The sequence below is a fragment of the Dysidea avara genome, chromosome 1 (assembly GCF_963678975.1).
Source record: "Dysidea avara chromosome 1, odDysAvar1.4, whole genome shotgun sequence".
NCBI classification, from domain to species: domain Eukaryota; kingdom Metazoa; phylum Porifera; class Demospongiae; order Dictyoceratida; family Dysideidae; genus Dysidea; species Dysidea avara.
The window spans coordinates 33,760,795-33,774,195 of NC_089272.1; the positions used below are offsets into that span (position 1 = coordinate 33,760,795).

The 13,401-nt window shown below is 37.5% G+C and overlaps 2 protein-coding genes across 2 annotated transcripts in view; one reads left to right on the forward strand and one right to left on the reverse strand.

Annotated features, from left to right (window-relative positions):
• Positions 1 to 262: 262 nt before the first annotated feature.
• LOC136262705 (uncharacterized) lies at positions 263 to 4,230 on the reverse strand. Its single transcript, XM_066057071.1, has 5 exons — positions 4,096 to 4,230; positions 914 to 1,087; positions 675 to 750; positions 551 to 612; positions 263 to 491 (listed from the first exon to the last, which is right to left on the reverse strand). Exons 2-5 carry the CDS (start codon positions 1,064 to 1,066, stop codon positions 396 to 398), a joined length of 387 nt encoding a protein of 128 aa, XP_065913143.1. The 5' UTR covers positions 1,067 to 1,087; positions 4,096 to 4,230; the 3' UTR covers positions 263 to 395.
• Positions 3,860 to 13,401, forward strand: part of LOC136262686 (uncharacterized) — a 28,261-nt gene continuing 18,719 nt past the window's right edge. The window contains exons 1-2 of the mRNA XM_066057057.1: positions 3,860 to 3,969; positions 10,184 to 10,474. Coding sequence (XP_065913129.1) covers positions 3,906 to 3,969; positions 10,184 to 10,474 — 355 coding nt within the window. The 5' untranslated portion in view covers positions 3,860 to 3,905. The remainder of the gene's footprint in view (positions 3,970 to 10,183; positions 10,475 to 13,401) is intronic.

Below are 13,401 nucleotides of genomic sequence, written 5' to 3' on the forward strand. Positions count from 1 at the left end.
GTTAACTTTCTGTTTACGACATAATCTTTCTTCTTAGCTGCTATAGCTGCCTGCTTCTTATAATGATCAACTAAATCTTTCAGGCCAAAAGCAGTACAACTGTTTCTAAGATCAACAGAGAAATAAATCAGAAGATGGGAAACCTTTTAAATCCTGTTTTTAGAGCAAATGCAGCAATTGTGACTTCAACCAAAAGCTGACCATGTCAATCCAGGAATATATTATATTTGAGCCAAATTCAGCCTATATTATATAGCTACAACTTATTTCACTTGTACATATGTAAATGGACTTCATTGTACTTCATGTACTTCAAAGTACTTTTAAGTACTTTAAGTACCTTAAGTACATTACTTAGGACTTAAGTATAAGTACAAGTACTCAAGAAGGTGTACTTAAGTGTCCTTAAGTACAAGTACCAAAGTACTTCGCCCCATGCCTGCCCTGACATCAACATCTTCCTCAGTGATGGTCTTACTGTTAATTGCTTCCTAAATTTGTTATGCAATAAAATCACAGTTATAATAGTGTACTTGTGACTCAATTGTACCATTCCATGTGTTTGGTAGTATGAACCACAGTTGAGGTCACATCCTCCTAGTAGGCCAGCAGCTACATATATATACAGTATCAGCAGGATTTGATGTGTAGCTAGAAAATTGGTATAACATTACTGTTATGTATAGTGGATAAATTGATCACTCCCTGATGAGACTTTTCAATGCTATTGATTGCCCCACAATCACTGACCTATACCAACAAACAATATTAATAATAAAGAAGTTACTATGGAAACAGTTTATACCAGTTAGTTTGATTGACATTACAAATTGCATGGGTACAGAGCATGCATAGTTAAAAGTTGATATCTTCATCACAGTTGATCTACCTAATAGTATTCTGACTGACTTACAATATAATCTTCAAATCCCCACTGCTCCCTGGCTATAGTGTCCTGTAGAAAACTGTTAGCACAGCTGGGTATCCCATTAACAGCATTGTAGCTACACATGATACTAGCTACATTACCATCTCTGATACATGCCTCAAGACCTGGTAGGTACATCTGTAAGTAATCAGAGTATTTCTATAGGATAAGAATTGTACAAAATGCAATAAATTAACCTCTACTAAATCTTGTGGTAAGATAATGGCATTAAAACTGTGTCTGCCACTTTTATTCCAATTTTCCAAATCTGTTAATAGTAAAATAATAATATCTTAACTCTCCATGTCAGTTGAGGTTGAGAACCTTAAAACAGGCTATTGTACTGACACAAAGCTTACAGTTTTTCCACATATACCAAAAATGTGCTATTTGCTGTACAATGTTATAATAATATGCTCATTGCAAGTATTATTGCTACAATAAAGTCTGCACATTAAGACCACTATGTAATAAATGTGCTGGAGAGTCCTAGGTCTACTGTATTAGCTGTATTGGGAGAAGTCAGGTCTGTAGTTACTTAGACTAATGCGTGTGGTCACCTTTACTGATAAAAGCAAATCTCCATGCAAAAAGTTAGCAAGATTGTCATTAAGTATCTGTGTAATGCAGCAGTCAATAAGTTCAAATGTATTCTCTTCAGTGTTCCCATTATGCTTGCATTAGCTCCTAAGTTTTAATAACATTTCTTACAATTATCTTGAAACATTTTAATCAGTGAATGTTCTATTAGAGTATTTCACTCAAAGTGACTGTTCTATTAGATACTATTGAGCAATGCATTTGAGTGCTCTATTGCAGTTTCCACTGACTGCTCTATTAAGGAGTATCAATATATTTTCATGAAATTAAGCTCTCATATAGTTTGAAATATCCACCTAATATGCTAGCATTATGCTGGCATAGCACTCCAGCCTATCATATTTGTCTATATGCATCTGTTGACATTTTACAACATTGCCTGCAGCTATAGAATATAAATGTTGTTTCTATTCAGTAGTGGGATGATTGCATTATAATTTGCATAGCAAATTAAACTATTTCAGCAATTAAACGTCTAGCATTTACAAGTAGCTACTGTTTTCATTTAACTGTAGTGATGAAACAGTGTGCCTTCATGAAACATTACTAATGCAGAATAGTTAAAAAATTGTTAGCATTATCTTCTTGCATGCCATGGACAAAGTTAGCGACATACTGAGAAATAACATAGGGATCTAATGTGGTGATGCAGTAGTCAGAGGCATAGTTACCATTGAGGCAACCGAGGCAGCTGCCTCAGTAAAAAATGCTCAACAATTCAGGCTGAGTAGGCCTGAGTTTTCAGTGACACACTGACTTTTCTACTCAAACGTTACTACTACAGCATTCAGTACTGTACCTAATAGAATCTATATGGATGTAGTACTAAGCAGGGCCGGAGCCCACGGTGACAAGGTCCAGCAATGACTGGAAACTACTTGGATTTGTATCAAAAAGATCGAGATACTCTAATAGAGCAGTCATCGTAACATACTCTAATAGAGCATTCAGTACAGATTATAGCCATGCACTGTTCTCATTACACTGCTAAGTCTAAATCATGTTAAAATCTACTTTTCAAAAGTTCCAGTGAGTGAACTGCATGGTATTGAATTGAGCTACTGAAATGATCATATCATGCATTAGCAGTTACAATCAAAAAATAGCTTCCACGTGCATGCCATTTTAAAGCACCTCTACCCCATCATGGATCCCTTCAATGTGTGAATGCTTATCAAATTATTCACAATTGCTACCTGTACAAATTTATTTCAGGTACAAAGATGGTTACTCCAGCTTGTCCTTGATTATACATAGCCCTTGCCTCAGTAGAAATCATTTTTCCCATTTCATAGATCAGTGGCCTTTAATGTGTGCCTGTTGTATAGCTGTTTAGCTTACTTATGTTTACATGTCAAATGTTGCTGCCAAGTTAATAACTTGTGGGAATGACGTGGCATGTTGCAAACATGTAGATGCAATGCTTATGACACAGACACACAACCAACCCAGTAAAACTGGGGCACCAGTATACACCGCGTTGCAAATCAATTCCAACAATAACTGCACCATGTCTCACCTGCTGTGCTTTCCATTAGAAAACTAATACATCTCCATACACAAGATAGGTAGGAGGCTTAAAGTGCCATACTTAATGAAACAACAACAGTAGCATGCAAAGATGTAGATCCAGAACCCAAACCACCTTTGTAGATCATTAAGCAATATAAAATCACGGTTATGACCTCATGACAAGCATTTATGCATACATCCATCCATATGTGCATACACACGTCCATGTGTGCGCATGCACGCACGCACACACACACCACAGCCAGGTGTGTAGCATTCACAACTGCAGCTATATCTGAGTGATTGAAGTTATCCGAGTTATCTGAGTGATCCAAGTAATCCAAGTGATTGGTGTGATCCGAAACTCTGAGTGACTGGAGTAATTTAATTGATCCAAGTGATTGAAGTGATCTGAGTGAATGGGTGATCCAAGTGATTGAAGTGAAATCTAAGTGATCCAAGTAACTTGCAAAGCTGCTTGGATCACTCTGATCACTCCAGTCACTCAGATCATGGCAATCACTTAGATCACTACATCAATCACTCAGATCATTTCAATCACTTCAAATCCTTGAACCACAGATAGTATAGTACGGACCGTACTATATTATCTGTATGCTTGAACTGATTGCTACTCAGATCTCCCAGATCACTTCAATCACTCAATCAATTGGATTGATTACTCTGAGTCACTCCAATCACTCATGTCACTCCAATCATAATTTGACTGGAGAACGTGCATCATTAACATGTGCATTATTTAGAGTATCGTAGTATACAATAATATCCTAGTTCCGTGTTATGGAAACATCTAAACGACTACGCCCCTTCCCGCATTGCCGTCATTGTTGATGATACGAAGCATATGGGAAACAAAAACACTAGAATACCACATAGTACAAGCAGCTCCCCAACACGAAGCGGCTATGGTGAGTTTATACTGATGAGATGGCTAGCTGTATAGGGTAAACAAGTATATTTCCTGCCTGCTACTTTTTAATAATATTGTCCTTAGGCTATAACCTCATTCAAGGGGGTGACACACAGGGACTCACTGTAGGTAGATCCGCGACCGCCAAAATTTCGCTTTGACCTGTGACTAAGAACCTTTTCAATCTTTGACCGGTGAGTTAGCGACGATATATACGATGTTACTTGTTTAACTGATGTCTCTCCGCGGCGCTTATTACTTTTTGTATATTTTATTTTAACTGCTTTTTAATGCAGGCCTTGCCTGCATTAAAGGTCTGTGGGCAGCTGGTACCCACAGCCAGAAAAAGTATACGTACAACTTACATTTACAATTGAATGTATAAAAATTAAGTTAGCTGGCTAAAGTTATTACATACATTTACATTTGATATATAATTGAACTATCCTGTAATTTTAAACTTACATGTGTATTTAATAATAAACTTACTTACATAAGTACTTGAGAGAGCAAGAAAAAAATTAATTACTGCTGAAGTTTGGTGGGTGAGGAGACTTGAAGCAGGTACTACAAGGGCAAACAAAGTGCAGACTGTGAGGATTTTCAGAGTCAAAATTGTTTGTAAAATGCTGCCAGAAGATCTTGAGTAACTGTGATTTAATGGTGGAAAAAGGTTGATTTAAGTCAAGTACTGGTAGACTGTTGTAGGTTCTTGGTAATCTGTTAAAGTAGAAGTTACTTTGTTTGTTGGATGATGTAAAATTGTGTTGAAGCTTGTTGCTGGTGGAGGATCTGGTAGGATTGTGGCAAAAGTTGGCATAGTTACTGATATTGAAATGATTAGATGGATGCTGGATTGATTTTACGAAGAAGAGTATGTCATAAAGATCATAGGTGTACATCAGTGGTAGCATGTTAAGTTTGATAAGACGTGTTTTGTAATTGGTTACATAGTCATTTAGAATAAATTTGGTTGCCCGGCGTTGGATTCTTTCTAAAGTAGAGATGTTGCAAATAAGGTAGGGATGCCATAAAGGAGAACAGTAAAGTAATTGTGATCGAACTAATACTAAATACAAAGTTTTCTTGGTTGGAATGTCAACTGAGTGGCTGAAGGTACGTCTCAGTAGTCCAAGGGTTCTTTAGGCTTTAGCTGATATATGGTTATAATGATTTTTCCAAGATAAATCAGTTGATAAAATGACACCGAGGTCATGGTGAGTACTACTAGTTTTGATTATAGTGTTGTCTATGAAATAGTATAGTTGTTTAGTTTGCTCGTTTGTTGTTTTTGTTTGCTTGTAGCTAGTCAGTGTTTCTGTATTGCTTTTTGTACTGTGTATGTGTTTTGTGGACCACCTTGTACAGGCTATAAGCCTTTTGTGTACCCTTTCTTTATTGATAAAATTGATAATAATAATAATTATGATATTTCAGTACTCTTCGATTGTGGGTTGAAGATTTTCACGTTTGGTCGTGGACTTGGCATGAATTTGGTGGCCTTTACCTTTGACCACGGTCGCAAATCTACCTACAGTGAGTGCCTGTGTGTCACCACTCCCTTGTCGTTTGTATTAAGTCTTTCCAGAGTTCCTGTACTGACCACCCTGTGTCAGCACAATAATAGTCCAGTAATTTTATGAAAAAGAAGGGGTCAACCTTAAACTAATTGCAACACAAATGGTTTCAACAATTTCTAGCACAGAAAAATGTGCTCTATAACATATCAAAAGTCCCAGAAAATCCCATAAGGGGAAGTGACCTTTTGCATGACCTTTTAAGCCATTTTTACCAAAAAAAATTAGGATTTGTGCTATTTCAGCTGTACATTATCCAAACTATTTATACTAGTAATAGCATGGGTAGCAGTGAAATTTGGGATAAATATCACGAGTGTTGTATTGGAAATGGGGATAAATTTCACGAGGCGAAGCCGAGTGAAATTTACCATTTCCAATACAACAAGAGTGGTATTTATCCCAAATTTCACTGCTACCCATGCTATTCCCAGTTAATACCATACTCGCTGCATATACGCATGCTGTGCATTAGCGTTGCCATGTACGCAATTTGTCACTATGTACTAAGCACGCGTCGACACTAATTGGCGCTACATTGTTAACATAAATTCTAGCCAATGAAATTGCAATTACAACTTTTTCACTGCTGTCAGTGAAATACGGGATAAATTTCACTGCTACTATTGAGACTTTTGTATGGGCAGTGAAACAGGTATGGTATTAACATTTGGTATCAAATGATTGCTCTCACTATAAGAACAAATTGATACTTGTTTGGTATCCATAGCTTAATTTGTTCTAAAGTTATCATCGTTTTACTGGCATTATTCATTCCCACCCATGCACTTGATTAAATTTTGGTTTAAGCTATTTATTGCTTGTCTAATGATAGTTTTCCCATGGCAAGGGACATTTTTATAACAAAGGGTCATAATGAAGACTAGAAGGCACATGTGTTACCATGGAAACCAAGATATAGCATAGCTTTATATACAATTCGGTTGTTTTTTTTCTCTGTTGTCATGAAGATGGATTTAATTCTTTACAATTCCAAACCTGACATTGTACAAATTAAGTTAGGTACACACACAATGACATTCATTATAATACTTTAACCATAGCCATGGTAGTGGAAAATTTATTCTCTTGTATGGTAAGTTTTACCTTCATTCAGTGTTGGTATCTGTATTGTCTCTTCTTTATGGATTGAGGTATCTGAGTTGGTGCAGCCTGTTCCCTTGCAGTTGCCACAAACAGAAGAGGATTTTACATTGTATTTCTTGCAAGTGCATCTCATGATGCTGCAGTCAGTGTGGCGGTTACATCTAATCATTTTCAACAGCTCATCTGGAGCAGGTGATAAATTAGTTAGCACATGCAGGAATCAGTTTTCCATCATAGTCATTCCACCCTCATGCAGTTGGCTGCATTTCACTAGCATCACCTTTCCACTCTTGTATTTGGACATGTACATGGAAACTGTGATATTTAGTAGTAGCTGAAGTAGGTGGCAAAGTTTGTGGAAGAACAAATGTAGTACTTTTAGCTACCTTTTCACAAAAACGCTTGTAGCAGAGAGAGTTTAATCCTTCCTTTGGATTCCACTGTATAAATCTACTAGTGCTTGCTCTCCTGCAGCCATGATGTCATTTGGTGTAGATGTTGCTGCACTGAGCACTTTGGCCTGCATTTGAAAGTGTTTGCTGGACTAGAACTTCTTAAGGGAAGTACCTTTCCCAATGTCCAAGTATTGCATGCAGGAAGAGAATGTTGTTGCATATTTCAAAGCCAAGTTTCTCTTTGACAGCAGTTATGTTCCACACCCTGGGTTTCATAATGGCTTTCTTTGAAAATATGTTGTGTGATTCCAAGCAGGCATGGTAGCACAACAATACATGAAGATCGGTATCATCACCAACTAGCACAGTGTCTATTTCTCTGGCTAATTCTACTGCTTTTTGTACAGTCATCACATCAGCATCTCCTGAAGCATGGTAGACTTTACGATTTCTTTCCAAGAAGCAGCAAAGTATATTAATGAACTGCTGCTTGTTGATGCTGTTCGATAAAAAAGTTTCCTGCTTCATGTTCAGCTTCGTATCTTTGGTAAGTGACACAGCCACTCCAGAACATCCTTTGGCTCTCCTCAGATGTACCATATCTTTTGTTGATTTCTCACATGTCATTCACCAAAAATGCGTGACCACATGTCATTTCTCATGACCACATGTCATTTCTCATGTACCATATCTTTTGTTTATCAAGGTCTTGTCTTGTTATTATAAGCAGGCATGCTAAAACTAGCTTGTTTTGCATCATGCAATTGAAGTAACTAAACATTAACTACAAGTACACAGAAAAAATTGGAATTCTCAACTATAGTAGGGACCATAGCACATCAATAAAAAGTACTGAAGCGAACTGGAGTAGTGCACGATATTAAATCACAGTAAAACAATAAGAAGTGTTATTTTCCTACTGTACATTTTTATTATGGTAATAGGGATATACAGTAACACTTCTTATTGTTTTATTGTGATTTAATATCGTGCACTACAGCTTGTTTCAGTACTTTTTATCAATGTGCTATGGTCCCTACTCTAGTTGAAAGTTCCAAATTTTTCTGTGTACTTGTTTGTTAACGTTTTTGTAAATATTATTGTTATTATTATTATGACTAGTGAACCCACGCATACCGCATCTGAAATGGCACCTTGTGCCCCAGCTGTATCAATTATTGTCTGAAAAGTGAAATATCCATTACGTTTCGTTGTCAGCTATGTTCAACCCGTTACACAGCATTTCGGATCTAGAACTGTTCAAAAAGTACCTTGCAATCCTAGTCTCGTCCTCACAGACCCATTCTCCGGGGTGGCACTTATCGATTAGAGATTATAAACGCCCCCTCCGAAAAGGTCTGGTGAAATGCCCATACCATTTTTGTCCGAGAAATCGCCAACTCTGGCGAGTGATAATTAGTGTTTAATAACTACACAAGAGGTGGCGATTTGAGGTAAGCTTTGCTTTTGTAAAGTCTGTACTGCGCAGCCATAAAATGATAAATACTGTTTAATCGTTGCCTTTTGTAAAATCTTGTGTAAGTATTAAACACCAATTATCACTCATCAGAGTTGGCAATTTCTCGAACAAAAATGGTATGGGCATTTCACCAGACCATTTCGGAGGGGGCACTTATAATCTCTAATCGATAAGCACTACCCTGGAGAATGGGTCTGCAAGGACGAGACTATTGCAATCCATGCATACCAAAAGAAATGGTACCGCACGCCCCAGTTATATCTATTACTGGGGTGCCATTAAAATTTGGCGAATGACCATGAATTTGCCAAATTTTCCCCATCCAAATATTTTTATAGTGAAAACAACAAACCAAGCCTCAAACTAAACAATTATCTACTCAACCAAGGGCTACTGGGCCAGGCATCAAACTAGAGCCAAGCCTGCCTCGATTACTGTACTAGGTAGCTAGCTGTATCCATGATCCTCAAGCCTCACCTCAAAATGAGCATGACAAGTAGCGAGTGCTACCATATCAAGTTCGATATTCACTATTCCAGAGAGTGTAGATCTACTGTCTATATAGTGTTACCTTTTAGTTGATTGCTGACTCCAGGCACCAAAGAAGCGTAGCACTCCAGATCCTTGCTTCAGGCACAGCAATTAGTAATCTAATTAATTAAATTGGGTGTGCGCTTTGCTAACAATTTGCCAAATTTTATTTCGCCAATAGTGATATTTTGCTTGATTAGTCAAATGTTTCCTCCTCCAAAGTTTCCCTCCGTACGGTATCATCTGAAAAGTGAAGTATCCCTTACACTTTGTTGTCAACTGTGTTCAACCCTTACAAAGCAGTACGAATCAGCACGAATTGAGAACTGTTTGAAAAGCACCTCTGCAATCAAAACAGCTACTATGAAAAATGCAGACAATTTCCATTACAAAGAGAAACCATCACATGCCATTGCCAAATTGACACTTTTCGCTGTCAGCAAATATAAATGGGACACAAAGGAGGACACTGGTAAGTCCATGAAGGATGCATTGTACGTACTGTGGTATGCCAAAAAGCAACTCTCGGACTAAAGCGACACCAAACAGTGAAAAAGCAAGCCCGTAGCCTTAGCTGTTATCGAGTTACGCTTGTCTGAAGGCATCAGTCAGTTACTCAGTCAGTCAGTCAGTCAGTCACTAGAAAATTCCGTTGAATAAATTTTTTTAAAATTCCGTAGCAACTTGTTAAAAGCATTTTGGGTCGATCTGAAAGCTTGCTTGGGCTTAGTTTTACCTAACCAATACTGCCTCATCATTGTCAGGGAGAATTGAGACTGGTTTTTGGGTGATGTTATTTCGTGGACCACGCCTACTCCTTTGTGGTCCCTACTATGAAGGTGTACTGTTTCATTACAAATGACATTTCAAGATAAAGTGTGTTTGTATAGCACTATATAGTGATGTGCAAATTATCTCATGAGCTTCATATAATATACGTACCAAGTGGTTCAAGGCTTGGTTATGAATGTCAGAGTCATCCTGTATTGCAGTTTTGTTGGTTTTCAAATGTTTGTTTATCATTTATCTTAGTCTGGCCTCATATAAGTGATATAGTCCAGTCTAATGAACCATATGTAGTCCATCTGGTGAATGGAGTGTATTGTCAACTGATTTGTGTAGGCTATGACCGACCTATACTGAAAGACCTCTGCAACCATGTGGTACCAGGAGTTGCAGACAAATGGAGAGATCTTGGTGTGCAGTTACTAGATCCCATTAGTGGGTCTACATTGGATATAATTGAAAGAAATAACCCTCGAGATGTTGTGAGATGTTGCCAGTGTATGCTTGAAAAGTGGTTGGAAAAGACACCAGATGCCAGCTGGAATCAGTTATTGGCAGCTCTCAGAAGTTCAAGTGTCCAGTTAAATCATTTAGCCAGTCAAATTGAACAAGAGTTTATTCCAAAATGTGAGATTTAGTATAGCACATTACATTGTAATACACAGGGGTAGACCCAGACTTTATGAAGGGGGTTCCACTCTGAGGCCTGGTATTAAGCTAGAGCCTATGTTGCATGCAACATCATAGTTGTTGCATTCAACTGAAACATGTGGCAAAAACATGTGGTATGTGTAGCCAGTGTTGGAAAACATGTGTGTTTCATTGTCCTGCTGTCATAGAGTGATTAACTGCCAAAATCCCTATAATCACAGGTACTAGTAACATACTTAAGGAATAGAACATAACCAGTAGTATGCATTTGGTACATGGTATGAAATACCATCTATTCTCCCATGCATTTGAAACAAATTCATGCACTAGTTAGTACGGCAGGCTATACCACTTTCTTTAAACTATATCAGGAGAACTCCTTTACACACAGTGAAAAATATAAAAAAGCTATCTGGCTTTGTGAATTTGCCAGCAAAAAGCAATTTTTGTCGTAGTATCAGAAACCAGACCAGTTACTCTCTCATATTTCTGGCACATTATAATGTTATGACTAGTATAAAAATATTTTAAAAATTAAAACGTGGTAATAGAGATAGCTGAAACAAGTAAAGAATCAAGAGTCAAACAAGCCAGAATTCACAGAGATCTCTATTTGGACTCAAATGAACTTTTATACAGAGCCATTCTTGAAACTTACCTGCCCCTGATTTATACAAACTACTGCTTTTCCTTGAGATATACTTCTTACCGCAAGGTCGTAGTCTTATTCCCGGTACCAGTGTGGTGTAATGATAAATATATATGTACAACTGTACCTTTGGAGACCAAGTTTCTACCAGTACCAATTGCTCCAAACAAGGCTCCAGCAGGATTGAAACTCCACTAAAGCAGCAGAAGAGGAAACATAAAGTAGTCTCCTGGAGATCTTTAGCCTCCTTCTCTTCCCAGTGATTCTTTACAAATTAACTAGTGTAAAAATAAATTTAAAAATTAAAATGTTGGAATAGAGATTACTGAAAAAAGTAAAGAAACAAGAGTCAAACAAGGCATATCATCTTGTTAAACACACTATTCAGACTCAATGGATACGGTAGAGACTAAGGAAAACGCAATAGTTCCATAAATCAGGGGCAGGTAAGTACTAATGTGAATCCGAATAAAGATCTCTGTGTGTTTAACATGCTAGCTTGTTTGACTCTTGTTTCTTTACTTTTTCAGTGATCTTTGTTCCCCATGTTTTATACTACTTTGTTTACTTTTTATAAATCCATTTATGGATAGTTAACATGATAATAAGCTGTGCTGGTTGTGCTTGATATTACTACACAGTACTTACACTGTATTACACAGTAATAAATACCAGTGTACATGTATATTGTTTCCTTACAAGTCAATTGAATGTACATTGTACTATGAACGATATCCACAATGACGTTTTGTGACGTCACACAACTACTGTATTTCTATAAATATAAGCTGCGAGAAATTTTCACGAGTTAAATTTTCGTGTTAAAAGTTTTCACCGGTGGACAAAAAATTTTTAACAATGAATTGTGAATTTGTTAGAATTATACTGTCCTTTTTGTATATAGGAGAAGCAGAATACAAGCAGTGAAACTTAAGTGTGGTATCTCCATTCCATGGATCCGCCGGTCACAAACTCAAGCCAAATGGACTGGAGTGGAATTGCTGTAGCTAGAAGCTCATTCCATGCAATTTATATATTTGTATATATACTTCATTTAATGTGTCCTGTAGTAGCTGTCTATATTATGGCATGGCATCATTGCCGATGCTATCTCTGGTGGCAAAATCCTCAGGCGAGGACCCCGCGGCAGCTCTCCCTGGGATGCGGGAGGCCATTCTTGTTTTATTAAAATACTGCAGCAAAGACATATATACTCTTGAAACACCAATGGCCAAGCTTCAATCCAGGTGGCCAGAAAGCAGTCAACCGAATTTATTCAACTTCTCTAATATTACATTGGTAAAACTTTTTCGCGTAATTAATTTTTGTCAGATGCTAGCTTCAACAAAGTATTTTTAACAGTTTGTAAATATAGAAATATGGTAAATGGCCGTGTTGGTGTGGGGGTTTTGTACAAGAAGGTATTGGGCGAGATAGTGTTTCCCTATGATAGCGTTTATAAATTCAAAAAAGGGCGAAGGTGAGGCATATAGTATAATTATAATGCAATACAAACAAGCCTATTTGTGTCCGAATTTAAAATTTTCAGTCTGCTTTCCTTGTTGAAACGCATTTTGCATCGTCACGGTATGTGTACTACTTACCTTTATTATCTTGTGGTTCCAAGTGTAGACAACATTCATTTCGGATACTGTGTGCTAAAGCCTCTGAAACCCCACACTAACACGGCCATTTTGTCAACTGTGACTTGTCATTGCCGATATCGTCCATATAGCTTTGATATATCCAACTAAAATTTAAGGCAGTGTAATATAAAGCATGTTGTGGTCAGCAATAGTATGGCTTCTGATATATGCGCACTTGTGCAACTATGTGATCACAAAGTATGCAGTGGTACGCAACTACATTGGTGTGAACTTAATACTATGGATAGAGGGTTACAAATCAAGGGGTGTCACTCCAATAAGCACTGTACTACGATCTGCGACCACGGTCAAAGCCAGTCAAGATCGATTTTCGATTTTGACCATTGACTTTCATCAAATCTTTGTCTTGACCATGGACCTGGTTCCGTTTATTTTTGCTATATTTTCGTGCACTACTTACTTGCAAAGCTTTGACCGTGCTGGGAATACAGTTTGACCGTTGTTCTTCATGAAAAATCAGCCTTGTTCATTGACCTTTAGCTTTGACCGCGGTCACAGATCATAGTGCAGTGTATATTGGAGTGACACCCATTGCAAATGAACATAAATAGATTGGATACTTATTAACACATACCGTATATGACCGT